Raw genomic sequence first — 27,230 nt, 5'->3', positions numbered from 1 at the left:
GTTGATCAGCAGTTATTATTTTATTGCCAACTTTGAAATAATAATTTTTCAAATAATTTATTGTATTTCTGAAAAAAAAAATTATCTAAGTAATATTTACAATTGTGTAATTTGTACTTTTAAAATTTTTTAACAATAAATTCTGTTTTTACATATTTTTCACATCACCAATAAAGAATATGGTTTTTGTTCACATTAAATAAGAACTTTTCTGACAAGCTAGAAAAAGGGCGGGCCACAGGCCCGCCGCGAAATGTTACATAGTTTGTGTTTCATTACACATGATTTTGTTAAATGTTTTTGCAAATTGTGACTAAATAACGTTCATGAATTTAGCGTACTGATAACAACAAAAACGTTTACAACGAAAAGCTTCAAAATCCTGAACATTTTTAGCTGTTTCTTGAGTTGTGATCATTAACGCAGCTCTATCCTCGATGTTTTACTTTTTTATCCTCGAAACACAAATATAATTTTAGATAAATCTTCGTATCAAGAAGAGCGAGAAGTATTAAGAAGAAGAACGATTGAATTGTTCGAGAAGTATAAATCGTTGGTACGCTACGCTCAGCCGCCCGGCGGATCACCATTGGTCCGCTCTGCGCCAATAGCAGCTAAAATGAAAATGTGAGCGTATACAACAAACAAACAAACCGACGCACCATCCTTTTTTATGGGAAAGAAGATATAGTAACACATTGTTTCTAAATAGAATTGGAATTTTTCAAACTTTTGTTTGTTTTATTCAATTTATTTTACGCTATTCTGTTCAGAATTAAATTGTTTACAATTTTTGTTAAAACGTTTTATGGGTTTATTACCTATTTAACACTGTTATTTGTCGTCAAACATAAGGGATTTTTATCCCAGTTTATTGGTTTTCACCTCAGATTTCCCAAAACCTACTGCAGATACTGTTATGGGACCTATTTTATTCGATTTTTCATTCAAAACCATAAAAAATCATTAATTATGTCCCTTAATTAACGTCCTAAAAATTTCATTACGATATTTAATTTTATCTGGGTAGCTGAAATACGAGCGAAATCTTTCACTAATTGCAACTCGCAAACGAAGCATTTTAGAATATATGTTTATATGAACTTTCTTCATTATTTTTATGAGTAGAATAGGTTATAAATGTACACAGATAAGCTCTGGTGAGGGTCGAAACGACAGCTAGAAATTGAAAAAAATCACGCGATACCAATTTCGAAGGTAAATGAATTACGAGAGACCCTCATAAAAAATGGAAGTTTATTATAAATATATATATGTATGTACAATTAACAGAAATTAAAATAACAAAGTAACATCTGCTCGTGTCTCGTGCTACTTTTCATTTTAGTGAGTGGGAGTCATCCTATTTAATTGTTCTTTTGAAAATTCCTTCAAAAGAGATAGAAGTTGATTACTGATAAAGATGTATTATAGAAGAACGTGTCAGCTAATCTTCTCCCCGATTTGGTATTCAGCCATCTGTGTATCACAGGAAGTGTTCATGGGACATCGCTCCTACTCGTTTAGGAAGTTTCTTACCATTCGTGGTTGCGGAACCGTCTTTCATTCGTAAGACATTTCTCAATGAAATAATACAACATTAATAAATAAAATAAAAATACAGTTTAAAAAATATTAAAATGTGAAATTAAAAGCCATAAATAAATGGTAATGAAAGTTTTTGATGTTAATAATATAAGTCAAATATTAATTTTAGAGATATAAGAATTACAAAAGAAATTATTTTTTTTAATACATACACCAGGTGAAAGGGAATACTTCCAATCATTCAGTATGAAATCGATTACAAATTACTGGAGATTTCAATTAAATAAAAAAATAGAAAGCAGTAATTGCTATTTTCCTCTACGATTAGAATACAAAAATAATATTTGAAATAAAAATTCCTTAGTTATTTTAAAATTTATTATTGGGATTATTTACGGTTATTAATTTAAGTTCATTCCACCAGTTTAACTATAATTTTATTGTAATTGAATTTTTTCCCGTTTATCCTTACTGATATTTAAAATTTATTTAATATTTGTATATAAAAAAAATTATATATATATATACTTACAATGTACATATGTATTATTTCAAAAAACTTGGAATCTTTATTAATTTTTGTTCGTTAGTTGGTTAACACGACAGTTAAAATTATTTTTACGTAAAACTTAAAAATAGTTTTTTTTTTGGTTTAATATGTTTCATCTCGATATTTGCTTGAGGATTTTGCCTTAAAATTTTCCTTCGTAGATTTGTATATGTTACCGTGAAGGATCGATATCAGAGAATGCCAATATTCTCTGGAGAATGTCGATCCATACCGAATACGTCGGTGAAAGCCCGAAATGTTTGCTTATATTATTTTACTTTCGGACTTTCTTAGTTATATTTCGACACACACATATAAGCTCTGGTGGGAGTCGAAACGATATCTAGAAATTAAAAAATTCACCCGATACCAATCTCCAAGGTAAATCCGTGTAAAAAAATGGAAGTTTAAATTTAAGCCAAACGCTATCCTCGTTTAAATAACGTTAAAACAAATTATATGTATTATTTTCCAACAATGGACGCGATTAATCAAATTCACCGCATTCAGCATGCGCTGATTATGAAAGTTGAATAAAAATATTTTTATAAAAAATAGTACTAAGGACAAACCATTTGACCATTTACTTATATCATTGTCGTTCATCCGTGCAGTTAACATATTCTGTCTGAGTCAAAATTTGTCTCTTAAGTACTTAAAGGCCTGTTCTTTTCGGTTCATACTTTTGACAAACGTTTTTACCAAACCCAGCTTTATATGAAGGGGTGGAAGAAGAACATCTTTTGGGTCCACGAGAGGCTCGGAAACGGACATTTTTCTCACTAAAGTTAAGATTTCTTGCAGCCCAGTCTGCTTAAATATAATGTAATTTCCTAGCCCTACTGTCCCACATACATAAAAATCAGTAGTATTTAGTGTACCCCAGTTGCATTCCTAAGAGTACAGCGATGACTTTTAGATCGCCACAGATTTTCCACTTGTGTTCAGCATATTTTATTGACATGTCAGTCTAGGAGGATTGCCATGTTTGCATAAGTCTCAGTCATGTGAACTGCATGACTAACAGAAATAAAAGGAAGACAGATGGTTGCTGTGAAGTAATACAGTTTTCAAACTAAGCTTGGAGGAGTCTATGAATAGCCTCCAATCACTCGGATCATCGTTCAAATTTAAATATTTCATCAAACATAACGTCGCAGCAAAACAAGATTGTTTTTCTTTCTAAAAAAAGAAAGCAGATCTCTGACGATGTTTGTATTGTGAGACCCTGACATCAGGTTGTAGATGATTCTATTACTGTAGTCTTGACCCTAGAAGTTCTGCCTTGTCCTTCGACAAATTAAGGTCTCGAATGAGATCACTCAATTCTGCTTGATTCAGTCTGTGCGGTTTATGATCTTTTTCGTCAAAGTCAGAGTCAGGGGTTGTGAAAGGCTTATTGGGTTCTTTTCTCACACTGTCTGCATTTTCTATTTCAAGCTCATAATTTTGGGGTGGAGTAGGAACTGATAACTTTCTGAATGTGGAATAGGACGAATAGCAGATGGAAGATTAGAGTATTGAACTGTTTCTATTCTTTTCAGTGACATTCTTGCCATTATAGGTGGAGTCAAGCAGAAATAGCAGTTATCTTATGATTTGTAGGCTTCCGCCAAACCATAGGCACAGCAAAAGCCGTAGATCGTTTTTTATTTTTCAGCCATTCTAGTCGTATAACTGAACAATAATTGGAACATATATGTGGAGCCCATGACTTATCCTGGTTCCCTACCTTCATACCAAAATAGTGGTGATAGGCAGTCTTTACAAGAGGTGTTAGATTGCGTTTCTCTGACGAAAATGTTATTTCACCACAGATATAACAAAGATTATTCACTGAATTTATATATTTTCGTGGCATTTTGATTTAACTCATTTTTCACTTCAAAAGCACTCGAAAACCAGAAATTATACGCTAATTATTACACATACAACATGAAACTCATATTTACAGCGACACTAATAATGTTTATAACCTACAAATAGCTGGAGAACATTGTGTTTTGTCATTTAACAGGTGTGACAACTCCAAAAACAAAATTACCCCCAAACTAAAAATGTAAATCCGGTAAAAAAATGACGTTATTTTATCTTTAAACCAAGAACTAATCGGTCATTTTTATGTTGATTTTAGATTTCAGCAGGTAGAAATACATAAGAACAAACTATTTTTTGAGACCGAAACATTTTCATTGTTTGGCAGTGTAATTATAAATATAATCAAACTTAGCTTACGCTCGCTAACCTTGACTAGCGAGCGTAGGTTAAGTTTGGTTAGATTATATTTATAATTACCATTTAGCCATAATTTTCCAATTAGCCGGGCGCATTGCAATAAGCCTGATTTTTCAGTTTGCCTACGACATATAAATTTTTTTTTTCTCAATAGCAGAAAACGTGCAACACTAAAACAATTAAAAATTATTTACTTTTAATTTACATAGAATTGTTTATTTTAAAGTGGAAGTTTATTTTAAAATGGAAAAAACTAATTCTGGCATATTAAACGAATAAATATAATAGAGATCGAATGTACTTTTTCACTATATAAATAATCGGGTTTCTTAATTTTGAAAATGGGCGGAAACCATTGTCAATTGTACTACCTGAAAAAATTACGTTTAAAAACTGCAAAATTTATCACCTAATAGTTCTGTTGCAAAACAATTACCATTTAACTTGAAACCTATTAGTTTGTAATTGATAATTTTTTTAGAATATTTTCCTTATCGCACAATGGTTTCTTTATTTTTTAAAGATTTCAAAAAATACTATATTAAGCCGGTTAATTTTTTTTCATATTTCAAAACAGAATGGAATAAATTTATAAATATAGAATAGATTTAACTGTGACAAAATGTTCTTTACATGCTTACAATATTTGTTACTGAGTTTATTATTTTTTTATTATTATTATTTTTTATATAAAGTATTAAATCATCCGTAACCCATTGTTTCTAGCGTCAAGGTAAATTATGTTATACATGTACAATAAGAAACAAATATATATTTTCTCTAAAGAAGTAAATATTTAATTCTACTTTCCCAACGAATGTAGACAGAACAGCATATAAAGGGACCATGTCAAAAATGAGGCTTCGGGTTTTTTCGCAAATCTTCACTTTTTAGGGTTCAATTAGTTCATCTAGACAAAAAAAAAATTTTTGGGAGGGGGGCGAAAAACGCCTGCGCGTTATCATCGCCCGGAATTTTTTTTAATACGAAAATAAAGCTAATCTAAAAGATGAATAAAACTTACAACTAATATCACAGATAAAATCTAAAATAAAACCAAAAGTGAATAGAATTTAACAAAGTCCGAGATGGGTGTAAAAGGCCCATTCTCGGATAACAGAAAGACTTAAAAGAAAACTAAAAACAATAAAAGATTTAACATAAAACTTAATACTAGGTTAAAAACTAAACTAAAAAAAATTTAAAAAAAACTTAAAAATTATATAAATTATATAATAAAAAATTAAAACTAAGTTAAAAACAAAAATTAAAAAAGTGAAATAAAACTTAAAACTAATATCACAGACGGAGTCTTTAAAACATAAAGGCTAAAATAATATAAAAAAGAAACTATATAAAATTTAACAAATTCCGATAGGGAGTGTAAAAGGCTCCCTACTCGGATAACAAAATCAAAAACCCAGAACCAAAAAAATTAAAAAACAAACTTATTAATAACTCTTCCAGCATAAAAAATATACATGACAATATTAAATGTTTTGTATTAACTCAGTACTACGCGAAAATAGAAACATACGGTTTAAAATTTCATTATCATTGTACAAGACACCACGGATGTTTCTGGGTAGAATAAATTTACGACACAACGCCTCATAACATATGCAATCTATGAGTATGCGGCGCACCAAAATATGTATGCACTTATGTGTATATTACACTGCCTTTGGATTTCAATTCAGGACCAACCGATTTTTTTCAAATTTGACTCAAATATTTATGTGACATTGATCAAATTATTTTCTTTCAAAATTCGTTAACGGGGTAGGGAATATCCTGAATAACCAATCTCGATTATTTTCTTGAAAATGCGCCAGAGGAATTTAAAGAAAACATTATTAAAAAAGATACATTGCACATATAAATAATCTAAAAAACGTTTAAAATTATACACCTCGAACTTAAAATGCAGAAACATTTTTAAGAAAATTTATTTTTTCTATTTTAGTTTTTACTGGAGGGTTGTTCGCTTTAGAGGAACCTACTTGAGATAAGATTTGTTAACCTTAACCTACAAAGTGTTCACGTAGTGTTCCGATGCTTTCTGATCTCATTCTACTAGCTGAAATAATGAAGAAAATTCATATAAACATGGGTTCTGAAACGCTCCGTTAGTGAATTAACGCTAGCGAAAAATTCCCCCCTGATTCTTGGGCAAAGAGTGAAATAAAATCGTACTGAAATTCTAGGAACCCAAATTAAGTGGTAAACATGAGTTTTTTGTGGTGTTTAACCTAAAAATTTGAATAAAACAGGTTTCAGAATAATATTTCCAGTAGTTTTTATAACATCCCAGGTAAAACAGAAAAATTTATTGTCTAAAAACAAGTTTTTTTATGTTTTTAATACAAAAACTTCGTTAAATAATTAATAAATGTGTAAAATCTATTATCAAAACTTGTAGAGAATTTAATTTTGGGAAAATTTATGTAAAGTAGCCCAATAAAAAAAAAAAATAAGTTAAAGAAAATTGATTTTATTACCAACACTTACCGTATAAAAGGAAGAGATTATACGTACAAAGCAAGTTTGCTTTCCTAAAAAGTGATTTATTAAAGATGAATTAGAAAATATTTTCTTAAAATTCATTCCCCACCTCTAAAAAATATCTATTCTGTTTTTTTTTCGGGTCAAACTCTTTAATTCTTATTATTAATAACCGGAAAAGTCATGCAATGCTTAGCTTTTTTAAAGTTTTTTAAAATCCAATTTAAATTAATTTATTTCTTTTAATGTTGTATTGTTTTACAGGAAACAAATACAAAAAAAAATTAAAAAAGTGCGAATTCTAGTTATAAAGGCCTGTACTGACTCTGCCTTGTTAATTGTTCCAAATCCATAATATTATTATTATTTTTTTGTCTTCAATCATTTGACTGGTTTGATGCAGCTCTCCAAGATTCCCTATCTAGTGCTAGTTGTTTCATTTCAGTATACCCTCTACATCCTACATTCCTAATAATTTGTTTTACATATTCCAAAAGTGGCCTGCCTACACTATTTTTCCCTTCTGCCTGTCCTTCCAATATTAAAGCGACTATTCCTGGATGCCTTAGTATGTGGCCTATAAGTCTGTCTCTTCTTTTTACTATATTTTTCCAAATGCTTCTTTCTTCATCTATTTGCCGCAATATCTCTTCATTTGTCACTTTATCCACCCATCTGATTTTTAACATTCTCCTATAGCACCACACTTCAAAAGCTTCTAACCTTTTCTTCTCAGATACTCCTATCGTCCAAGTTTCACTTCCATATAAAGCGACACTCCAAACATACACTTTCAAAAATCTTTTTCTGACATTTAAATTAATTTTTGATGTAAATAAATTAATAATAATAATAATATTATTATTAAATAACTTAAATTAAAATATGAAATATTAACGAAGTAAATTAAATGCGAAATGAATCAACGATATTACAATAATGATGAAACAATGTAAATTATATCTATATAAATAAAAATGTAAATGTACGTTTGTTCAACATTTTAAATCTTCGAATGTTTTTCACCGATTGCTTAGAAATTTTTGACACAACATTGCATTCGAATACGCGCGTGTTTTTATATAACTATTATTTATATACCTAAGATGTCACACCTGTGACAGGTAAAAATATGTTTTTTTTTAAAAAAAAAACAGCGCTATCTGTTGGACGTAAAAGCAACACACGCTATACTAAATATTTTCCGATTCCATTTTAATGTTTCTGATATGTGTGTCCGCTATAGATTAAAAAACTACTGGACCGATTTACGCGCGGGGAAAAAGGGAGAAATGGAAAAGGGATATAGGGAAAAATCGGAAAAGGGAAAGTCGAAAAAGTAAACGTGAAGAAGGGGAAAATTAAAAAAATAAAAAAGGGAAAAGAAAATGGAAAGTGGAAGGGGGAAGGGAGATAAGGGAAATGGAAATGGAAAAATGAAAATGAGAAAAGGGTAAAAGGGAGAGGTTAAATTTTGAGAAGTTCGTAATGTTCATTTTGTTAATATTTTATCAAACTTTCAGTTGTGTTCATTTAATTTATATATATATATATATATATACACTCAAATCTATCAGTAGCGAAGCGTTGCCGTGTCTGCTAATGCAAAATAAAGATATAATAAAAGATATTATTATAAGTAATGTAGATTATAATTATTTCGATTCGTGGTCTTATGAAGTTTGTTGTATATGAAGATTCTTGAAAAAGGTTAGATTATATCCACGATTCTGAAAGACCAAATGATTCTTCAAATTTTCCGATGATATTCGCGGCCGGAGGACCAAAATATGATGAAATAATTGCCGCATTGGTGAATTACCTCGGTTAGGTTTAATTATGTAAATGAACCAGTGAATAATTTAATTTTTTTCCACCCTACCCCTCCGGACCGGATCTACAACAAAGCAAAGCACAGCTAAGTGGGTTTTCTACTCAAACGGACCTTCCCGTCCGCCGGCCATAGTCCGACTGGTCAGCCCGGAATAACTAAGAAATTGCCATTTTTCCTAAGGATATTTTTTTTTTAGTTTACAAGTTGAATCCGAATAATTATTGCCAGTCCACCATTTTAGAAACATCCTCTGTGTGTGTGTGTGTGTGTGTGTGTGTGTGTGTGTGTGTGTGTGTGTATGTGTGTATGTATACAATTTTATTAATATTGATATTTTATTTAAAATTTAAATATTTAATGAAATTATCAAAATTTTGAAAGTAAATAAATATATATATATATAGGTGATTTATCTTCTGGGTTTTTAAAAAGTATATTTATTTTCAAAGTATTATTAACCATTTTAGGTTTTACGTAGATTTTGTTTGCAGTAAATGTATCAAGTATGAAAGGTTTAAAAAGTGAATTTTTTGAAAAAAAAAAGATATTTTTATACGTGTAGGTTTCTATAAATTTATTAGAAATTTAGTAGAAAATTTATTTCTATAAATTTTTAATAACACATATAATAACGTTTCTACTAAATCTCTCTTCAAATTAGGAAAACATTTGTTAAAATTAAAAATTCTAGTTTCTATTATGAATAATTAGACCAAACTTTTTATGGTTTCATTTATATTGAACATTATGACGGAAGTATTACCTTAATTTAGAATTATTTCTTTTTTTAAATAACAATAAAAACGTGTTATTTTACATCTATTGTTGAAATATTTAACTAACGTAAGATGTCTTTTTACTTTCACAATACTTGTCTTCGTCTGTAGATAATTTAATGATATAAGGACAAATGTAGTAAAAGTGAAAGCTATGAACACTTACATTGTATGTAATGGTTGTTTTCTTTTAAAGTATAACTGTATTGATGGTTAGCAGCAATTTGTAGAATTATTAATGTACTACCCTCGTTAATATTTATTTTCTTTACTACATCGTATAACAATTATAGCTAATTTACTATTATTTGGTCTAAAAGATCAGTTATTATGAATTAAAAGCAAAAAAAAAAACCAAACAAGTATAAAGATCAGTTATTAATAACAGCTGTTTATTCTTATATGCTGCAGAACTAATGTTCAAGTTCAGGTGAAAGTATAATTATGCTTAATCTCATATGAATGGTGTGTTGCGTATATCATCAATTTTGAGTACACAGTACTAATGCATCTCTCTTTAATGATGTAAATTTTTTATTTTCTATCTTCTGCAAACCTGTATAAGTAACCACTTTTCATGATAATATCCCTAACTGCAATCAATATAGCCAAATTATATATGTTGATGAATGAATTTAAAATCCATTTAATTTCATATATACTGTTTTTAAGTTTTACGAGTAATTCATATTTCTAACAGATTTTTTTGAAACTTAAAAGAGAACCCTGACTTTGAATTTAATTTTTTTCTCCAATTTTAATTTGGTATTCAGGTTTTTCTCTTTAATTTGATATATAGTTTGAGGGTATTAGTTGTTATTTGTTACAGAAAAAAACTATTGTTTTCAATACTTGTAGCTTATTACAATTTTTTTTTAGAAATTCCAGTATTGAATATTGAATTTCAGGTTTGAATTGAGCTAGAAACGTAAATTTTTTTTCAAGTGGGATGTAATATTTCCATCTTACGAGTAGCATCACTGCCGTCTTTGTCCCGCGCTTCTCTGCAGTGTTACTGAGGTGTTGCCTTCCCAAAACTCGCAAACGCGAAACTTTTCATACAAAATTGTAAGACGCCCTACCATCCCATTTCCTAATTCAAGAAGAATGATCACCGAAGGACAGCGAAGATTGTGAAAGAAAAGCCCGGAAGCCGCCCGACGGAAGAGAGAATTGGCCTGCCCTTTCCGGGCCACGGAACAATTCAAGGTTTATGGTTTGTAAATTATTTACACCCGGTTTATGGAAAGGCAGGCTATAGAAGAAAGAAGAATGAAAATCGGCTCGCCAACACAAAGTGGAATTCCGCACGACGGAGCCCAATAGAGACGCAGCAGCGAAGACAGCACGAGTAAGAAAGCCTACGAACTTCAACTTCGCCTCACCAATCACCCACCTCCTCTTTACCTAATTCTTACAATTATGTCCCCAGCCAGCACATGCGATTCCCTCCGGAAAGGGGAGCGCATTGCTTTTAAAAAACATTAGGGCTCCCGGAAGGCGTATTCCTGTTAGGATGAAAAGCGCTAGCACCGAAAGACTTCAGGTTGACACGCACTGAAGGGGACTCACGCCGAGAGTACGAAGCTCATAGCCGCCTAGTCTCACACGATCAGCCTCAGTTAATTATTTCTCGTTAGTCTAAAGGACTGGAACGCAAATACCGACTCCGTCCATAAATAAAACACGAAAATCTGTAAACTCCACTAAATAAATAATGACTCGCCCGATAAACGAAAGACACAGCAGCAAGGAACATTTGTCCAGACTCTGCGATTAGTAGGGAGATAATACACTCCCGCTATCCTTGCTTTCCGTTACATTCCGAGGTTGTAGTTCAGTTTGACGTTTCTGTTTTTATCAAACGTCGTGATTTAGTATTTTTGTGCTATTTTCGTAAATTTACTTTTCAGGATATAAGGAACATTTTCTCCAAAACCTTTAAAGATAATTGTGTGAAATTTTCAGGGTACAACAATTAGGTTGCAATACAATCTACGCCTAGAAAATATTTTGATAAAGTCAAATTTAGTCCGTTCAATAGTGAAAATTCTGATTTTCAGGAAAAATTACAAAAAAATCTAAAAAGCCTATTTGAGTTAATATAATAAAATTCTTCGAACACAATTTAAAAAAAAAAGTGAAATTTTGAACCAGAATAGATAAATACAAACTGAGAAAATCCTCCTTACATTACTACAGGAAATCATAGAGGGTCCGGTTTCCCTTAAAAAATTCGCTCGCTCACTCATAAGGTGCTTATCAAATTTTTCTCAGTTTTACAATAGTTTGGTAAGAATTAATTTAAAATAAATTGCAGCTAATAATATATATATATATATATATATATAGAAAAAAAAATTTAATTAAAAAATTAATTTTAATTTTAATATTTTTTTTATGTTGGTCTAGTGGTAAACTTGTCGTAAATCGCCTGATTTCGAAGTCGAAGTTCTCAGATATAAATAAAGGTAATTACTTTTATTGTAGTTACATTTATTCGGATTTGAATACTAGATCATGGAATCAGGTGTTCTTTGGTGGTTGGGTTTCAGTTAACCATACGTCTTAGGAGTATTCTACCTGAGTTTGATCAAGACTACAAATTTACCGGTACAGTTACATTACACTGATAAGTCGCTGATGACTTTAACAATTTAATTTTTATTTTTCGGGCTGTATATTTACCGCAGTTACGGTAATATAAAAGGAAAGTATAGATATCGGTTATAATTTGGGTGTCGGTTTTTTTTTTGTAAATGTCGATCTTTCAAGACCCCTCTTACTTTAAAAATAAATAAAAAATTACCGGATGATTTATTTATTATATACGTACGTGTGTTGGCCTGTATTTTGAATAATATGTCTTGACTGGCTCAACATAATTACCTCAAAAATAACTAAAAAAAAATCTTTATTGGGGTATTAAATTTTGGGCAAAATTAAAAAAAGAGGGAGTTGTAGATTTTGCTATTTTTAATTTTTGTATAATGGTCATGGACATTAATTTTTGGTACGATCTTCTTAATTTATATAAAATTCCAAAGTTTTAAGTCAAATTGATTTAAGAGTAGGAGATATATAGCATTATTTCTAAACAGTTTTCACCTCATATATCGAAAACCTGTTGACCAAAAAAGTTGAAATTTTGCACAAATGTTTGGATATATATACCAGCTTGGGCTGATTTTTTATCCCGTCGGACAAGGAAGGATCACGGTTCTCAAATTTTTAGGTAGATTTCCTATGAAGGCTACCATGAGGTATTACGTAAGCACAAATCACTGTACAAAATGTTATAAATCATTATAAAAAATATGTAGGGACAAGGGAAGCAATTTTAGGCCTCAGATTAATAGTAGAAGGAAGATTAAAGAAAAACAAACTAACCTATTTAGCATTTATAGACCTAAAAAAGGCATTCGATAACGTAGACTGGAATAAAATGTTCGGCATTTTAAAAGATTTAGGGTTCAAATACAGAGGTAGAAGAACATTTAAATTAAAACAACATTAACATTTACAAGAACCAAACAGCAACAGTAATAATTGAATTGTTCCCTATACCCGTTACTTTTTAATTTTTACATAGAACTAGCAGTTAATGATGTTAAAGAACAATTTAGATCCGGAGTAACAGTACAAGGTGAAAAGATAAAGATGCTACGATTTGCTGATGATATCGTAATTCTAGCCGAGAGTAAAAAGGATATAAAAGGAACAATGAACGGCATGGATGAAGTCCTACCGTGCGGCAAGAACTACCGCATGAAAATAAACAAGAACAAAAGAAAGTAATGAGATGTAGTAGAAATAACAAAAATGGACCACTGAATGTAAAATAGGAAGAGAAAAGATTATGGAGGTAGAAGAATTTTGTTATTTGGAAAGTAGAATTACTATAGATGGACGAAGCAGGAGCGATATAAAATGCCGAATAGCACAAGCTAAACGAGCCTTCAATCAGAAATGTAATTTGTTTACATAAAAAATTAATTTAAATGTCAGGAAAAGATTTTTGAAAGTATATGTTTGGAGCGTTGCTTTATATGGAAGTGAAACTTGGACGATCTGAGTACCTGAAAAGAAAAGATTATAAGCTTTTGAAATGTGGTGCTATAGGACAATGTTAAGAATCAGATGGGTGGATAGTGACAAATGAAGAGGTGTTGCGGCAAATAGATGAAGAAAGAAGCATTTAGAAAAATATAGCTAAAAGAAGAGACAGACTTATAGGCCACATATTAAGGCATCCTGGAATATCGCTTTAATATTGGAGGGACAGGTAGAAGCAAAAAATTGTGTAGGCAGGCAACGTTTGGATATGTAAACCAAATTGTGAGGGATGTAGGATGTAGGGGGTATAACGAAATGAAACAACTAGCACTAGATAAGGAATTTTGGAGAGCTGCATCAAACCAGTCAAATGACTAAAGATTAAAAAAATAAAATGTAACAATCATCCCTTGACAGTTATATTAAGAAAACATCAGGGTTGAAATTTAATTTTTTAGAGTAGGCTTACATATCAGCAGGTCAATACCATCGAAATGCAAGATTATAAAATTGAAAAAAGTAACATAGTAACTCTGTTTACCAATCACATTATTTGTAAATGTCTTTATTACCATAGAAAGTAGCTGATTATTTCCTACTGTATTTGAGATGTCTTTCATCGGAACACATTGTGTTTCCTTTAGTAATGAAACAAAGCGTTTTATGGTATTGTAATACAGTAATATAATGTTTTTTTTATACTGTATAATGCGATGTAAGTCCATTGAATTATATTTTTAGATATGAAATAAAATTCGTTTTTTAATTTGTGTTAATGCATACTTTATTATTGGAAATCAGATATTACCGTATATTCATTTTTTTTTAAATATTAAATTATTACATTTATTTTTTAAAATTTTACTTCAGTGTTATTTTATGTTATTTATGGATATATTTAAAATTGTTTATTTTTATTTTTTAATTTTTTTTAATTTAGGTGTGACACCAGGGTATGAACCAAGTGCTACAGTGGTATTATAAAACACTATGGGCCTTGACTGCGGAAGTTGTTGTGCAAAATACATTCTTTGCCTCTTCAATTTCGTCTTCTTTGTAAGTAATTCTCTTTTCATAAATATATTTATATTTAACTGATAGGATCCGTATAATGGTAATTTTAAAAATATTTCATTGTTAATATTCTAATAGACAAGTACTAAATAGTGGAACATATTAGTCGAATTATATCTTTTAAGGCGACTTTAAAGTTTATCTCGCAGTATAAAAATCAAGGAGGAGTATTATTTTAATCTCCAGTGCACTTTTTTTTACGTTAAGCAAAAATATAGTTAAAATACAAAACCCATTTATCAACAATCTTTTAATGCGTCCTAGCGTTTTCGGAAACCAATTTTTTTTATTAACTAAAACTTTATCGTCATGAGTAGAATTGTTATGTAAAGTGTGTAAAATATATAAAGGTGGTCGTCATGTGTTAAAAATCACCTTTATATATTTTACACACTTTACATAACAGTTCTACTCATGACAAAATAGTTTAAATTAATAAAAAACAATTAAAAAGTTCCTGAGATTGAAATCGTTTTCGAAAGCGCTAGGGTGCATTAAAACCCACCGGATAGGTCTAGTGGTGAACGCGTATTCCCAAATCAGCTGATTTGGAAGTCGAGAGTTCCAGCGTTCAAGTCCTAGTAAAGCCAGCTATTTTTTCACAGACTTGAATACTAGATCGTGGATACCGGTGTTCTTTGGTGGTTGAGTTTCAATTAACCACACATCTCAGGAATGGTCGAACTGAGAATGTACAAAACTACACTTCATTCACACTCATACATATCATCCTCATTCATCCTCTGAAGTATTATCTAAACGGTAGTTACCGGAGGCTAAACAGGAAAAAGAAAGAAAGGGAGCATTAAAAGATTGTTGTTAAGTGGGTTTTATATTTCAATCATTTACGGTATAAGCATACAAACGGGCCATGTTTGATAAATTATTATAATAATTAATTTAATAATTGAATTTTTTCTTCAAAATATTAAAGAAAAGACGTTCTCTTTTTAAGTTTTAATTTTTACGTCCCACTAATATGAATAAAAAATTAAAAATACCAACATGTTACTTCTTAGTAACCAATAAATAAATCCACCCGGTTGGTCTAGTGATAAACTCGTCATCGCAAATCAGCTGATTTTGAAGTCTAGAGTTCTAAGGTTCAAATCCTAGTAAAGGTAGTTACTTTTATTGGATTTGAATACTAGATCATGGATACCGGTGTTCTTTGGTGGTTGGGTTTCAACTAACCACACGTCTTAGGAGTAGTCGACCTGAGTTTGATCAAGACTACAAATTTACCGGTACAGTTACATTACACTGATAAGTCGCTAATGACTTTAATTGTTGATGCGACTATAAATAAATGTATTTAAAAACAAAATAAATAAATAAATCGTTTATTCCGATAGGTATATAATAATTTACATCATTATAAGATAAATTATAAGTATAAAAATAATTTACAAGGTAGAAAATAGATGTGATTAAAGTCCATATAAATTATTTGAATACAAACATATGGAATAATGCTAAGGTAATAATTTAAATAAGAGATAAATATTAAAAATTAAGAAAACATAACTGCCAAAAATAAAACATTTTAATATAAAGCTTTTTAGAGCTTTTAAAGCTTTTTAATATAGGATAATTAAAAAACGTGTGTGTGACAATTTTATTTGAAGTATAATTGTTTTTTTCAATTTATAGACATACTTATATAGCCTATGACACTCACTCCCGGAAAAGTAAGGAATCCAACTCGGGGTCATACATCTAAATCGGTTCGGCCGTTGAGGTGCTACGGTGTACCAAATATAAATACATAAATACACCCTAAATGCATTGGGTTCCTTTTTGGGCTGTCGTGTAATTAAAAAAAATCTCTTTCAGCAAGCCGGAAGGCGGATGCAGATTTCACCGATGCTAAATACAAGATAAAAAAGATTTCCACCTTAAAGTTAGGTAAAACTTCAAATATACTTCATACGACAGCGGTTTCATGTGAAAAAGGTTTCATATATTTAGCATACGACAAGCCCTATCTTCTGATAATTCCTGCAACATTTTGGTCATCCCTACCGCAAGGGTTGGTGATATCAAAAATTATTTCAGATAAAAGTTTTAGGTAATGTTTACAGGACTAACGAACACTTTAAACCGATTCGATACTGTGCCTATTAAGGAAGGTATGGTTTTTTTTGCCGTCGAAACTCCATTTTTCCACCCCCTGTGCCAGTGGTTGGTAATGTCAAAAAACGTTAATTAGATAAGCTTTATGTCCTCATCGAAAGAATAATATAAACTTTAAACGAATTCGATATTTTACTTAATAAGAAAGTATAGCAATATTTTGTTGTGTTTTTAATAGGCCCCTCCCCATTTCAACCCCCATGGTCCGATTTTGCTGTTAATGAACTCGACCGATATTTTGGGATAAGTTATTTTTAAGGAACAATTTGAAAGTAATTGGCGCAAAATTACGGCAGTTATCGTGTCCACAGGAAAAGTGAAATATGTATATATATATATATATATAAATAAACTTTTGATTTGACAGTGGTTTTGGAGTCTGGGGGATGTGAAACGCGAAGATATGTCGAAATTTTCCAGAAGTCGAATCTTGGTACCCATTACAATATACAGCTTTTTTATGAAATATACCTAAAGAACTGGTAAAGTATGAATGACTTTCCCCGCGATTAATAACAAGAATTAAAACAAAAAATTATAAACAAAATATATATTTTTAGAGATGGATAATAAGTTTTAAGAAAATATTTTCTTAAATATTTTATGTATATAGGTTAAGCTTAACAAATTTGCTAACGTTTTTTTCTAAATTTAACACCCCCTTTCAATAAAGGTTAAAATTAGAAAAATAAAATTTTCAAAAACGTTACTGCATTTCAGGTCTAAGATCTATCATTTTTAAAAAATAGACATTTCTACATACGCAGTATAAAATTTCAAAAGATTTTTGAAAAATATTTAAACCGAAGGAAGATAGAGCAAAATATATAAATAACCCACCGGGGGGTTGGTCTAATGGTGAATTCGTCATCACAAATCAGCTATTTCGAAGTCGAGAGTTCTAAGGTTCAAATCCTAGTAAAAGCAACTGCCTTTACTATTCAAATCCATATTAAAGGTAACTTTAACCTTTATATGGATTTGAATACTAGATTGTGGATACCGATGTTCTTTGGTGGTTGAGGTTAAATTAACCACACATCTCGGAATAGTTGATCTGAGATTGTACAAAACTACACACGTGTAAGGGCCGTAAAGGTTTCTATTGAAAGGATGCGACTACACATTATTTCTGGGCTTCAACCAACCTGTTGGCCTTCAGATCCAACGAAGGTCCTGACTTGCTGGATTTTTATATCAGTTCGGGAGTATCGCCTTTTTATACTGATGTGAAAAGCTACGACTCACTCGCCTGTACTTCTGACAATTAGTAAAGTGGTTGGGAGAAAAAAGGGATCACTGTTCCTACACAAGGATAGAAGGGACTGGGAATCGTATCGTAGTTAGATTGAGGAGAAGCTACCTTTCGATATAGCGCTGAAGTGGGCTGATGATGTGGATGTAGCTATAAAGTACTTAACCGCTGTCATGCAGGAGGCGGCATCCGTTGGGGTTAAACGGAATACAACAAGGTGCGGAATATCCCAGGAAGATTATGGACTTAGAACAAAGAGAAAGTTTAGAAGGAGATGGCAACGGTTCAGAAGACGTGAGGACAGGACTTCCTGAAACGAAGATTGAAAGATACTAATAAGTATGCAGAGGAATGAGTAATTTAAAGAATATGTTGAAAGTCTATCTCCGCTGAAGAAAGGTGATCATTTTTTGTGGAAGGTGATGTAAAAATTTAAGGGACCACAAACATCATTTCCACCGTTAAAGACGGCTAATGGGAAGGCCTGTAACGACAGCCAAAAAGCCGAGTTCGTTAAACACTTGGGAAAAGTGTTTCAGCTGCATGAAATGCAAGAAGGTATCGAAGAGAAATTAGTGAGTGAGTCTTAAATAGCCCGATTCCTTTAGTCTCCCTTTGAGGGCCTTCTCGAAGGTAGAGATTGCACAAGAAATGAAGATGCTCGAGAAGATACGAAAGACTCCAGGGTTTGACTATAGTACGCATAAAATATCTTCACTACCGTCTGGAGCTATTTCTTACATACAGGAACTATTTAATGCAATCCTTAGGACAACTCAATACCCATTAGAATGGAAAATATCACAAATAATGATGATCTTGAAACCTGGCAAACCTTCGAGGAAGTATCTTCGTTTTGAAAATATACCGATTATTTCCAAAATCTTTGAGAAAATGTACCTGCGTAGTTTGTGGCCAGTGTTATTATTACATTTTTAGTTCCTTGTAGTTCTTTGAAGTAAAGGAAGTATTGTGATCGCGAAAAATTTCGGTTTTCAGATTTCAACGGAAATATCCATTTTGACCATCCCTGAATGTATTTTTACTATCTTCGTCATGACGTCTGTACGTACGTACTTTTGTATCTCGCATAACTCAAAATAGATGAGCCGTAGAATGTTGAAATTTTGGATTTAGGACTGTTGTAACACCTAGTTGTGTACCTCCCCTTTTGATTTCCATCAACTGGACCATAAGTATCCAAAAAATATTCTATTTTTCTTAACTGCAGTAATAAGCCCTCACTTACAGCTTTTCAACGATATATCATAAGTGGTACTTATTTTCATTGGTTCCAGAGTTATAGCCAAATAGAATTTTAGTTAATGAAATATTTGGATCTTACAAGGATCGCACATCGGTTCGAATCCGACTTCATTTCCTTTTGTAACTTTTTTTTAATTTGAATCATATTGATTTATTAATCTGATTGTAAAAAAAGCTTTACAATAAATAATAATTCAATAACAATAAAAAAAAAATGGGAAAAAAATATATATCAGAGAATCATATACAACCGATGCAAGGATCAACTTGAACTGGAACTTGGGGAGTACCAAGGAGGATTTAGGCCTTGGAGAAGTTGCCCGGAGCAAATAATATCCCTAAAACTTATGATGGACTTATATAAAAGACGGAAAAAACAACTAATAATCCCCTTCGTCGACTTTAAAAGGGCCTATGATTGTATACACCGACCATCCATGCTGAATATTCTGAGAAACCTGGGCCTGAGAAATTCTGAGAATATTCTGAGAAACTCGTAAACATGATAAAATTAACTTTAACCAATACCCAGTCCAGAGTGAAATTCAGAGGTGAACTCTCTCGACCCTTCTCCATAAAAACTGGATTGAGGCAAGGAGACGGCCTCTCACCACTCCTTTTTAACTGCGCCCTCGAACTTGTCATGAGAAAATGGTATGAAATAAATCCCAAAAATATAAAAATGGGTACTAAGAAAAACTTCATCACACTAAATTGCCTGGAATTTGCATATGACCTCGCTCTTTTAGCAAATAATATTCAAGAAGCCAAAACACAAATCATGAGCCTTCAAAACCTAGCACAAAAGATAGGGCTTCATATCTCTTTCGAAAAAACTGAACTAATGGCCGTAGATCCTCTGGTAATACCGCACATTACGGTAAACAATCAGAAAATTAAAATAGTAAAACAATTTTAATATGTAGGGGAAATAATAACTTATAATTTAAATGAAAAAGTGACATGGCAAAACAGGACAAATAAAATTATTAAATCACAAAAATTAAATTGGTCAACATATAACAAAAAATGCCTTTCGACTAAAACAAAACGTAAACATTATAAAACTGTAGTTCAGCCAGAAGTCACCTACGGAAGCGAGACCCTTTTCAAAATCACTCAGAAAAACCGAATTGATAAAAGTCTGAAAATAGAGAGGAGAATTGTCAGAACGTGTATCAATAAAAAACACCAAAAAGAAGACCGATGGTGGATTGTGCCAAATGAGGTGGTGTATCGAGAAATAGAGCCTGTTACTGATACTATGCGGAAAAAAAGAATCTCTTTCTTTGGTCATCTCATAAGGACACCGGAAACAAGACTGTCAAGAAATATCATTGAAAAGCTCTGGTTCCAAAAACTAGAAGTAGGATGGATCAAAGAAATTAGGGAAGATATGAAAGAATTGGGAATTTCCCTGACTGACCTACAGAATAAAAGTGGAAAAATTAGAAAGCTAAAAGACAAAAACATTAGAGTTAAACAAAAGACAGACAAACGACAAAATACAACGAAGAGGGTGTTTACGGATGAAGAAAAGAAAGCAAGATCTGAACGGATGAAGAAATACTGGGCAGCTCGGAAGAGTAAAATAACACGCTTTTCTCAGAAAAGATCTAACTAAAATTGATTCAAGTGGTCCCATGTTGGCCGTAAAAGCATAATAATAATATATATCAGAAGTTAATAATGAAATAAAATTTAATGTACTTTTCATTTTAAAAAAAATTGTGTATGTAATTTAACAGGCGTTGAAGGAAGTCATGTGGTGTCCACATTAGTTTTTTTTTTAAATTAGTATTATTTAAAATTAATCGACAGAGTAATATTGTTGCTTTATAAGAAAATCTTTTTAATTATTTTAAACAGAATGGTGGGAATATTTTTCACAAGATTCGGTTTTCTCTTAATAAAAAATAGCAATGGAAATGTAATAAAGATGTTTCTCGAAAGACCAGTTATTATATTTATTACAAGAACTGTTCCATTAAACTAATTTTTTTTTGTTCTCACCCAATTTGAATGATTTTTGATCATTTTTTGAAATTATTTATTTCACTCCAGAACTTCCATGTTTTAAAAGTTAATTTTTTTTTTTAAAATTTCACTAGATGAATTTAATTTACCGCAGAAGCTTGTTCTTGGGATATAGAAATATAATTTTGCAGCCTACGAAAAATGTCAGTCTTACAAGGATTCGAACCCGGGACCCTCGGATTAAAGGCCGAGACGCTACCACTTCGCTAGATCGGCAAATATTTTTTCAATATTGAAACGTGCAGATTAGGAAAACAAAATATCATTTCATGGGTCATCTAATAATAATTACTTTTCATTACTACACAAAATTATTTTCCTCATAATTAAAAAGAATATAATTATTTAAAAATTTGTTTAAATAATTTTTTTCTAAATGAGTCAACTATTTTTATGAAATTGATTTTTTTTAATTGTAAAATCTGTCTTCCAAATCACTGAAAACTAAAAAAAAAATTAATTATTAGATAAATAACAATGTACATGTTATTGCGTGTTTGGCCAAAATATAATCATAAAAAATTGTAATTTCGATATAAATTTTACAAATAAAATGAGATTGTTTAAACAGAAAAAAGTTTATGGACGTCGTGTTGATCTCCGTGGCAGAATGGTAGCGTCTTTGCTTTTTATCTGGTGGTCCTGCGTTTGAATCCCCCTCAGAATGGCATTTTTTATAAAATTTTCATTTTCATATTCCCCATTTACAAGCTTTTCTTTGTAAGCCTTTGTGGTTAATTAATTCATCAGTCAAAAAGAAAGAAGAGATCTTTGTTTCTACCGTTTTTATGAAGCGAAATCAACTTAAATGCATTCTAATAAAATTTCAGTTAAAATACCAATTTTTGTTGTTTTTGGACTGCTACTCTAACCTTAGGTAGGTCTTTTATACTTCCTTCACTTCTACCTCGTGTAGTTTAAAAAATAATGGTGAAAATGCCCTTGTTCTACTCTAAAAATAAATTACGAATTTAATAAGAATTACTTCTTGACATTTTTATCCAATATCATCTTCATCATATAAAACGGTGTAAGTGTTTCCTTATTATTTATTAGTAAGGAACATTTTTTTTATGTCTATTTAAATACTGTAAAAATGCATTTAAAAAAAGTGCAAACAAAAAACAGGTTAATATAATGGTAGTAGTAATTTAAACAGCGAGTACAAGTTTGTTTAGTATGTCTAGGTTGCGCAAGGTTAAACGTTGTTTCCTGTGTAGAAGACAACAGATTGAGGTCTATTAAAATGTTCCTGTTAATTTTTTAACACTATCACCTTCCTTGATTTCTTCTTCTACTAACTGTTATTTATTATCAGGTTTCGAATATATCATCCGAGCTTAGAAAATTTATGATATAAAAGAACACCTACATTACCATTTTTTGCTGAAAGGTATAGAAAATGTTACAATGCTGAATGCGGGTCGTGAAAAAATATAACTTCTGAAGATTTCAAAACTATAACATTCTGTCACAGTTTTCCCAGAAATCTACATTGAAATAGAACATATAAGATTATACGAAAAGGGTTGTGTAAATTTCTCGTTTTTGTCCTTGATGTTTTTTATTTAAAATGCTATAGCGTTTTAAATATTAATGACTTAATTATACAGAGTGATTCACGAATAATTGTAATAAACTTTCAAAAGATGTTCTACTGGTGAAAACGAAGAAGAAAAGTTACATAAACATAGGTTCAGAAACTCTTCGTTAGCAGGTATTGACTGGCGGAAGATTTTTCTTTGATTTCAAAGTAAAATGCGGCTTTATGATGTCATGAGGTCTTCTTTCTTTTCCTGTTTAGCCTCCGGTAACTACCGTTTAGATAATTCTTCAGAGGATGAATGAGGAGGATATGTATGAGTGTAAATGAAGTGTAGTCTTGTACATTCTCAGTTCGACCATTCCTGAGATGTGTGGTTAATTGAAACCCAACCACCAAAGAACACCGGTATCCACGATCTAGTATTCAAATCCGTGTTAAAATAACTGACTTTACTTGGACTTGAACGCTGGAACCCTCGACTTCCAAATCAGCTGATTTGGGAAGACGCGTTAACCACTAGACCAACCCGGTGGGTTGATGTCATGAGGTCTGGAATGACAGTATTCGTAAGTTACAAAATTTCTATTTAATATTCCCACGGCACAAACCTTCAGCTTACCAGGTGAATTAAGCATGTAAAAAAATTAAAATTTTTATTATTTTGTTTTGTAATATTGCAAATTTTGTTTTGTGTAATACCTAGCTAAAATCTGCCATATTAACAAACTTCGAAATTCATATGTTTGTATTTAGTTTCTGTAGTCTTTTCTCATATAATTTATTCAATCAAATTCTCAACAAACTTTATTCACAACATTTACGTGCTTACTAGCTGGTTAGGGCTCGCTTCGCTTGCCTGACTGTCTAGCCATGGGGCTCCACCCCGGGATCCTCGACGCGTTCTTATCCTAATATATTTGTGAGAATATTTTACAGATATTCATTAAAAAAAAAAAAAATATATATATATAATTCCTTATAATTATATATAATTCCTTATTCCGAATGATATATATATATATCGTTCATATCAAGAAGCATGGTGATTCTATAATTATTTATTTTATATAAAAGAATTTAAGCAAACTTTTTTCTACAATATTTTTTTAACAAAATGTAAAACAATAATAATAAAGTTAATAAAAATTATTGTAAATATTTTACTGATTAATGTAAAGAATACAGAACAATTAGCCTAACAACTCGTGCATCAATGTATCAAAAATTCTAATTAGAATTCTGTACAGAAGAATTGAGAGGAGAGTGGAAGAAGTGTTAGGAGAAGACCAGTTTAGTTTAGGAAAAGTATAGGAACAAGGGAAGCAATTTTAAAACTCAGATTAATAGTAGAAGGAAGATTAAAGAAAAACAAACCAACATACTTGGCATTTATAGACCTAGAAAAGGCATTTGATAACGTAGACTGGAATAAAATGTTCAGCATTTTAAAAGATTTAGGGTTCAAGTATAGAGATAATAGAAACATTTACAGCAACCAAACTGAAACATTTATAATCGAAGTGCATAAGAAAGAAGCAGTAATAAGAAAGGTCAGACAAGGATGTTTCCTATCACCGTTACTTTTTAATATTTACACAGAACTAGCAATTAGTGATGTTAAAGAAAACTTAGATCTGGAGTTACTGTGATAGATGAAAAGATAAAGATGCTACGATTTCCTGATGATATAATAATTATAGCTGAGAATAAAAGAGTAGTAGGGAAATTCTTGCCTCTTTTAACGGTCTCGTTTTTATAAAAGTCACATTGAAAATTCTGATACCTAATGAGATATAGGGATCTCGTTGAGAAATATATGTAAAGTCCCAAAGTGTTATTGATGTAGGATGTGGATTGGGTTCTGGATCGTCCGAAAGCAGTTCCTTTCAATACCAGGTGACGATATCGTTACACTAAACAGGGTTTTTATAACAGGGATTCACCCAATCTGCCTCTTATGATATACAGGTTGTTGATTGCGGTATTCGTAATATTTGTTAAATATTTAACAAATATTTTAGTTTAAATATTTAACAATGAGACTTCCAGCCACATGTAAATTAATGATAAAAAAGTTGGATACTTTTTCGTTTTCCCACTTTTTTCGTTTTTTTTCACATAAAAATTACTTAATATAGCATGCTTTAAAATAATTAATGAATCAAACACTACAGAAATTCCTTAGTAACACTGTAATATAAAAATAATTTAGTGATACATTACAGAAAAACACTACATCCTGTTTTATACCGGTCATTTTAAACATTCTCCATATTTTATATATTAAAAATATAAGCATTATTGTTTATAATTATAAATATAATCAAACTTAATGTATGCTTGCTTCGCTCGCTAACCTTGACTAATTAACAGTAATGTTTTGATTATTTAAATAATAAATATTTGCGATTACTACTGTATTTATTACTTAAATAATCAAAACAGTACTGTTAATTATTCAAGGTTAGCGAGCGAAGTAAACTTGGTTAAGTTTGGTTAGATTATCTTTATACTTTCTCTGCAAATACCTCCAAATACCCGCGGATTTGGATGAATTCTGCCTCTACTATACTTCCTTTTTCAAAATGAGGACTCTCCTTTTTCTACTGTCATCCGTAGACCACCTACCTTTTTTTGGATTTTTTAATAAATGATCAGCACACACGCCTCTCAGGTACATTTTCCAAACCGTTATTTGACATTAACGTACACTCGCTTTGTTCGCTAACCTTATTACGTTAATATGGAGAATGTTTGAAATGACTAGTATTAAACAAAATGTTAGTGTGTTTTTGCTAATTTTTTATTCATTAATTATTATAAAACATGCTATATTAAGTAATTTTTACGTGAATAAATGAGAAAAAAATGGGGAGCCCAAAACTAGTACCAAGTACCAAGTAGTGCATTAAGTTACACTTAATGCAGCACTATTAAATACATGAGAATTATCGATGAACCAGTAATTTTTAGAGTCAAAAATTTATTTAAGGAACCAAAATGGTCATTTATTACATTTATAGTAAATTTTAATGCGGGGGAATGGATTGCCCTTCCCCCACATTAATTCGGTCATTTTTCTGTCATAATTATTCTGTCATTTATCTTGAATGCGGATTAGGCTATGTAATGAAATAGTCATAAAATTTAAGAATTTATTAAAACAAATTATGATGTTAAAGATTTAAATATAATATTTCAGAAATAATATTCTTAACTGCAAAATATATCTAAAAGCAACGTTGCCGTAGAATTAAAGTACTGAAAATGAATAAGTAATGAAAAAATAGTCTAAGGTGGGTACTTTATTCTACGTAATTACCTTTCTGAGAGTTCTGATGTTAAAAAACTACAGTTTATCCCTGTAGGGAACAAGAATGAGGTTATCACTCGTAGGACTGAATACTACCTGTATTTTGAGAGGGTTACAATGTCTTTGGCAAGAATATATAAAATGTAGAAAGGAAGACAATAGAAAACCACTTTGTGCAATTTTTCCTAGTAAAACTGGCATGTGATGATCGTTTGTCTTGAGAACGGACTCTTAGATTTTTTTAGAATAGTCTTATTTTTAACATCAGGTCCAAAAATTTCTAAAGTTGTGATATTAAACAAGCAAAACTATTAAGAATGCTTTTAACGTTGGAGAAGAATGTTGTACTTCCTATATTATCAATCCTTTTATATTAAATTATTTGTAGTATAAACAATTCCATGTTGCATAATTTTCCCTAAAAAAATGTTCTATAATCTAATAATCTATAATCTATAATCCTGACTAAAAGAACACGAATTTCCGAATAAAAAACTAGGTCAATTTCCCAGAAATTTGGTTTGGTAGCCGTTATTTAAAAATTTCTCGTAGCCGTAAAAATTAACCTTTCTTTTTCCGGTAATTACCGTTCAGATAATACTTCAGAGGATGAATTAAGCATGAATGGATGAATGACTTGTGCAGTCTCAGTTCGACCATTCCTGAGATGTGTGGTTAATTGAAACCCAAATACCGGTATCCACGATCTAGTATTCAAATCCGTGTAAAAATAACTAAATTTACTAGGACTTGAACGCTGGAACTCTTGCCTTCCAAATCAGCTGATTTGGGAAGACGCGTTTACCACTAGACCAACCCGGTGGGTTCGTAAAAATTAATCTAACTTAAACTGATCATTATAACAAAATACATATTTTATTAAATATCATACAAAAAAAAAAAAAAAAAATAGCATGTGTGTATTTTAATTGTCATAAGCGTAACGATTTTAGTCAACCTGACACAAATCATTTTCTCTAAAAAATTACAGCATTCTCCATAACAGCTAGATGCTAAGACCATCTTTCTAGGAAAAGTAAGTAGAGAAGTGATTTCATGGAGTCGAATATACGAGTATTGCTTTATTAAACCACGTCAA

General features: G+C 31.0%; 1 protein-coding gene across 1 annotated transcript in view; it reads left to right on the top strand.

Annotated features, from left to right (window-relative positions):
• Tsp66E (Tetraspanin 66E) overlaps positions 1-27,230 on the top strand; it is a 362,122-nt gene that overhangs the window by 77,519 nt on the left and 257,373 nt on the right. Inside the window, exon 2 of the mRNA XM_075353657.1 lies at positions 14,445-14,560. Within this exon, the coding sequence (XP_075209772.1) occupies positions 14,495-14,560 (66 nt within the window). The 5' untranslated portion in view covers positions 14,445-14,494. The remainder of the gene's footprint in view (positions 1-14,444; positions 14,561-27,230) is intronic.

Source organism: Lycorma delicatula, chromosome 1 (assembly GCF_047948215.1).
Source record: "Lycorma delicatula isolate Av1 chromosome 1, ASM4794821v1, whole genome shotgun sequence".
In the NCBI taxonomy this organism is placed as follows: Eukaryota; Metazoa; Arthropoda; class Insecta; order Hemiptera; family Fulgoridae; genus Lycorma; species Lycorma delicatula.
The sequence above is the reverse complement of the archived record's forward strand: the minus strand, read 5'-3'. Positions and strand labels throughout refer to the sequence as shown.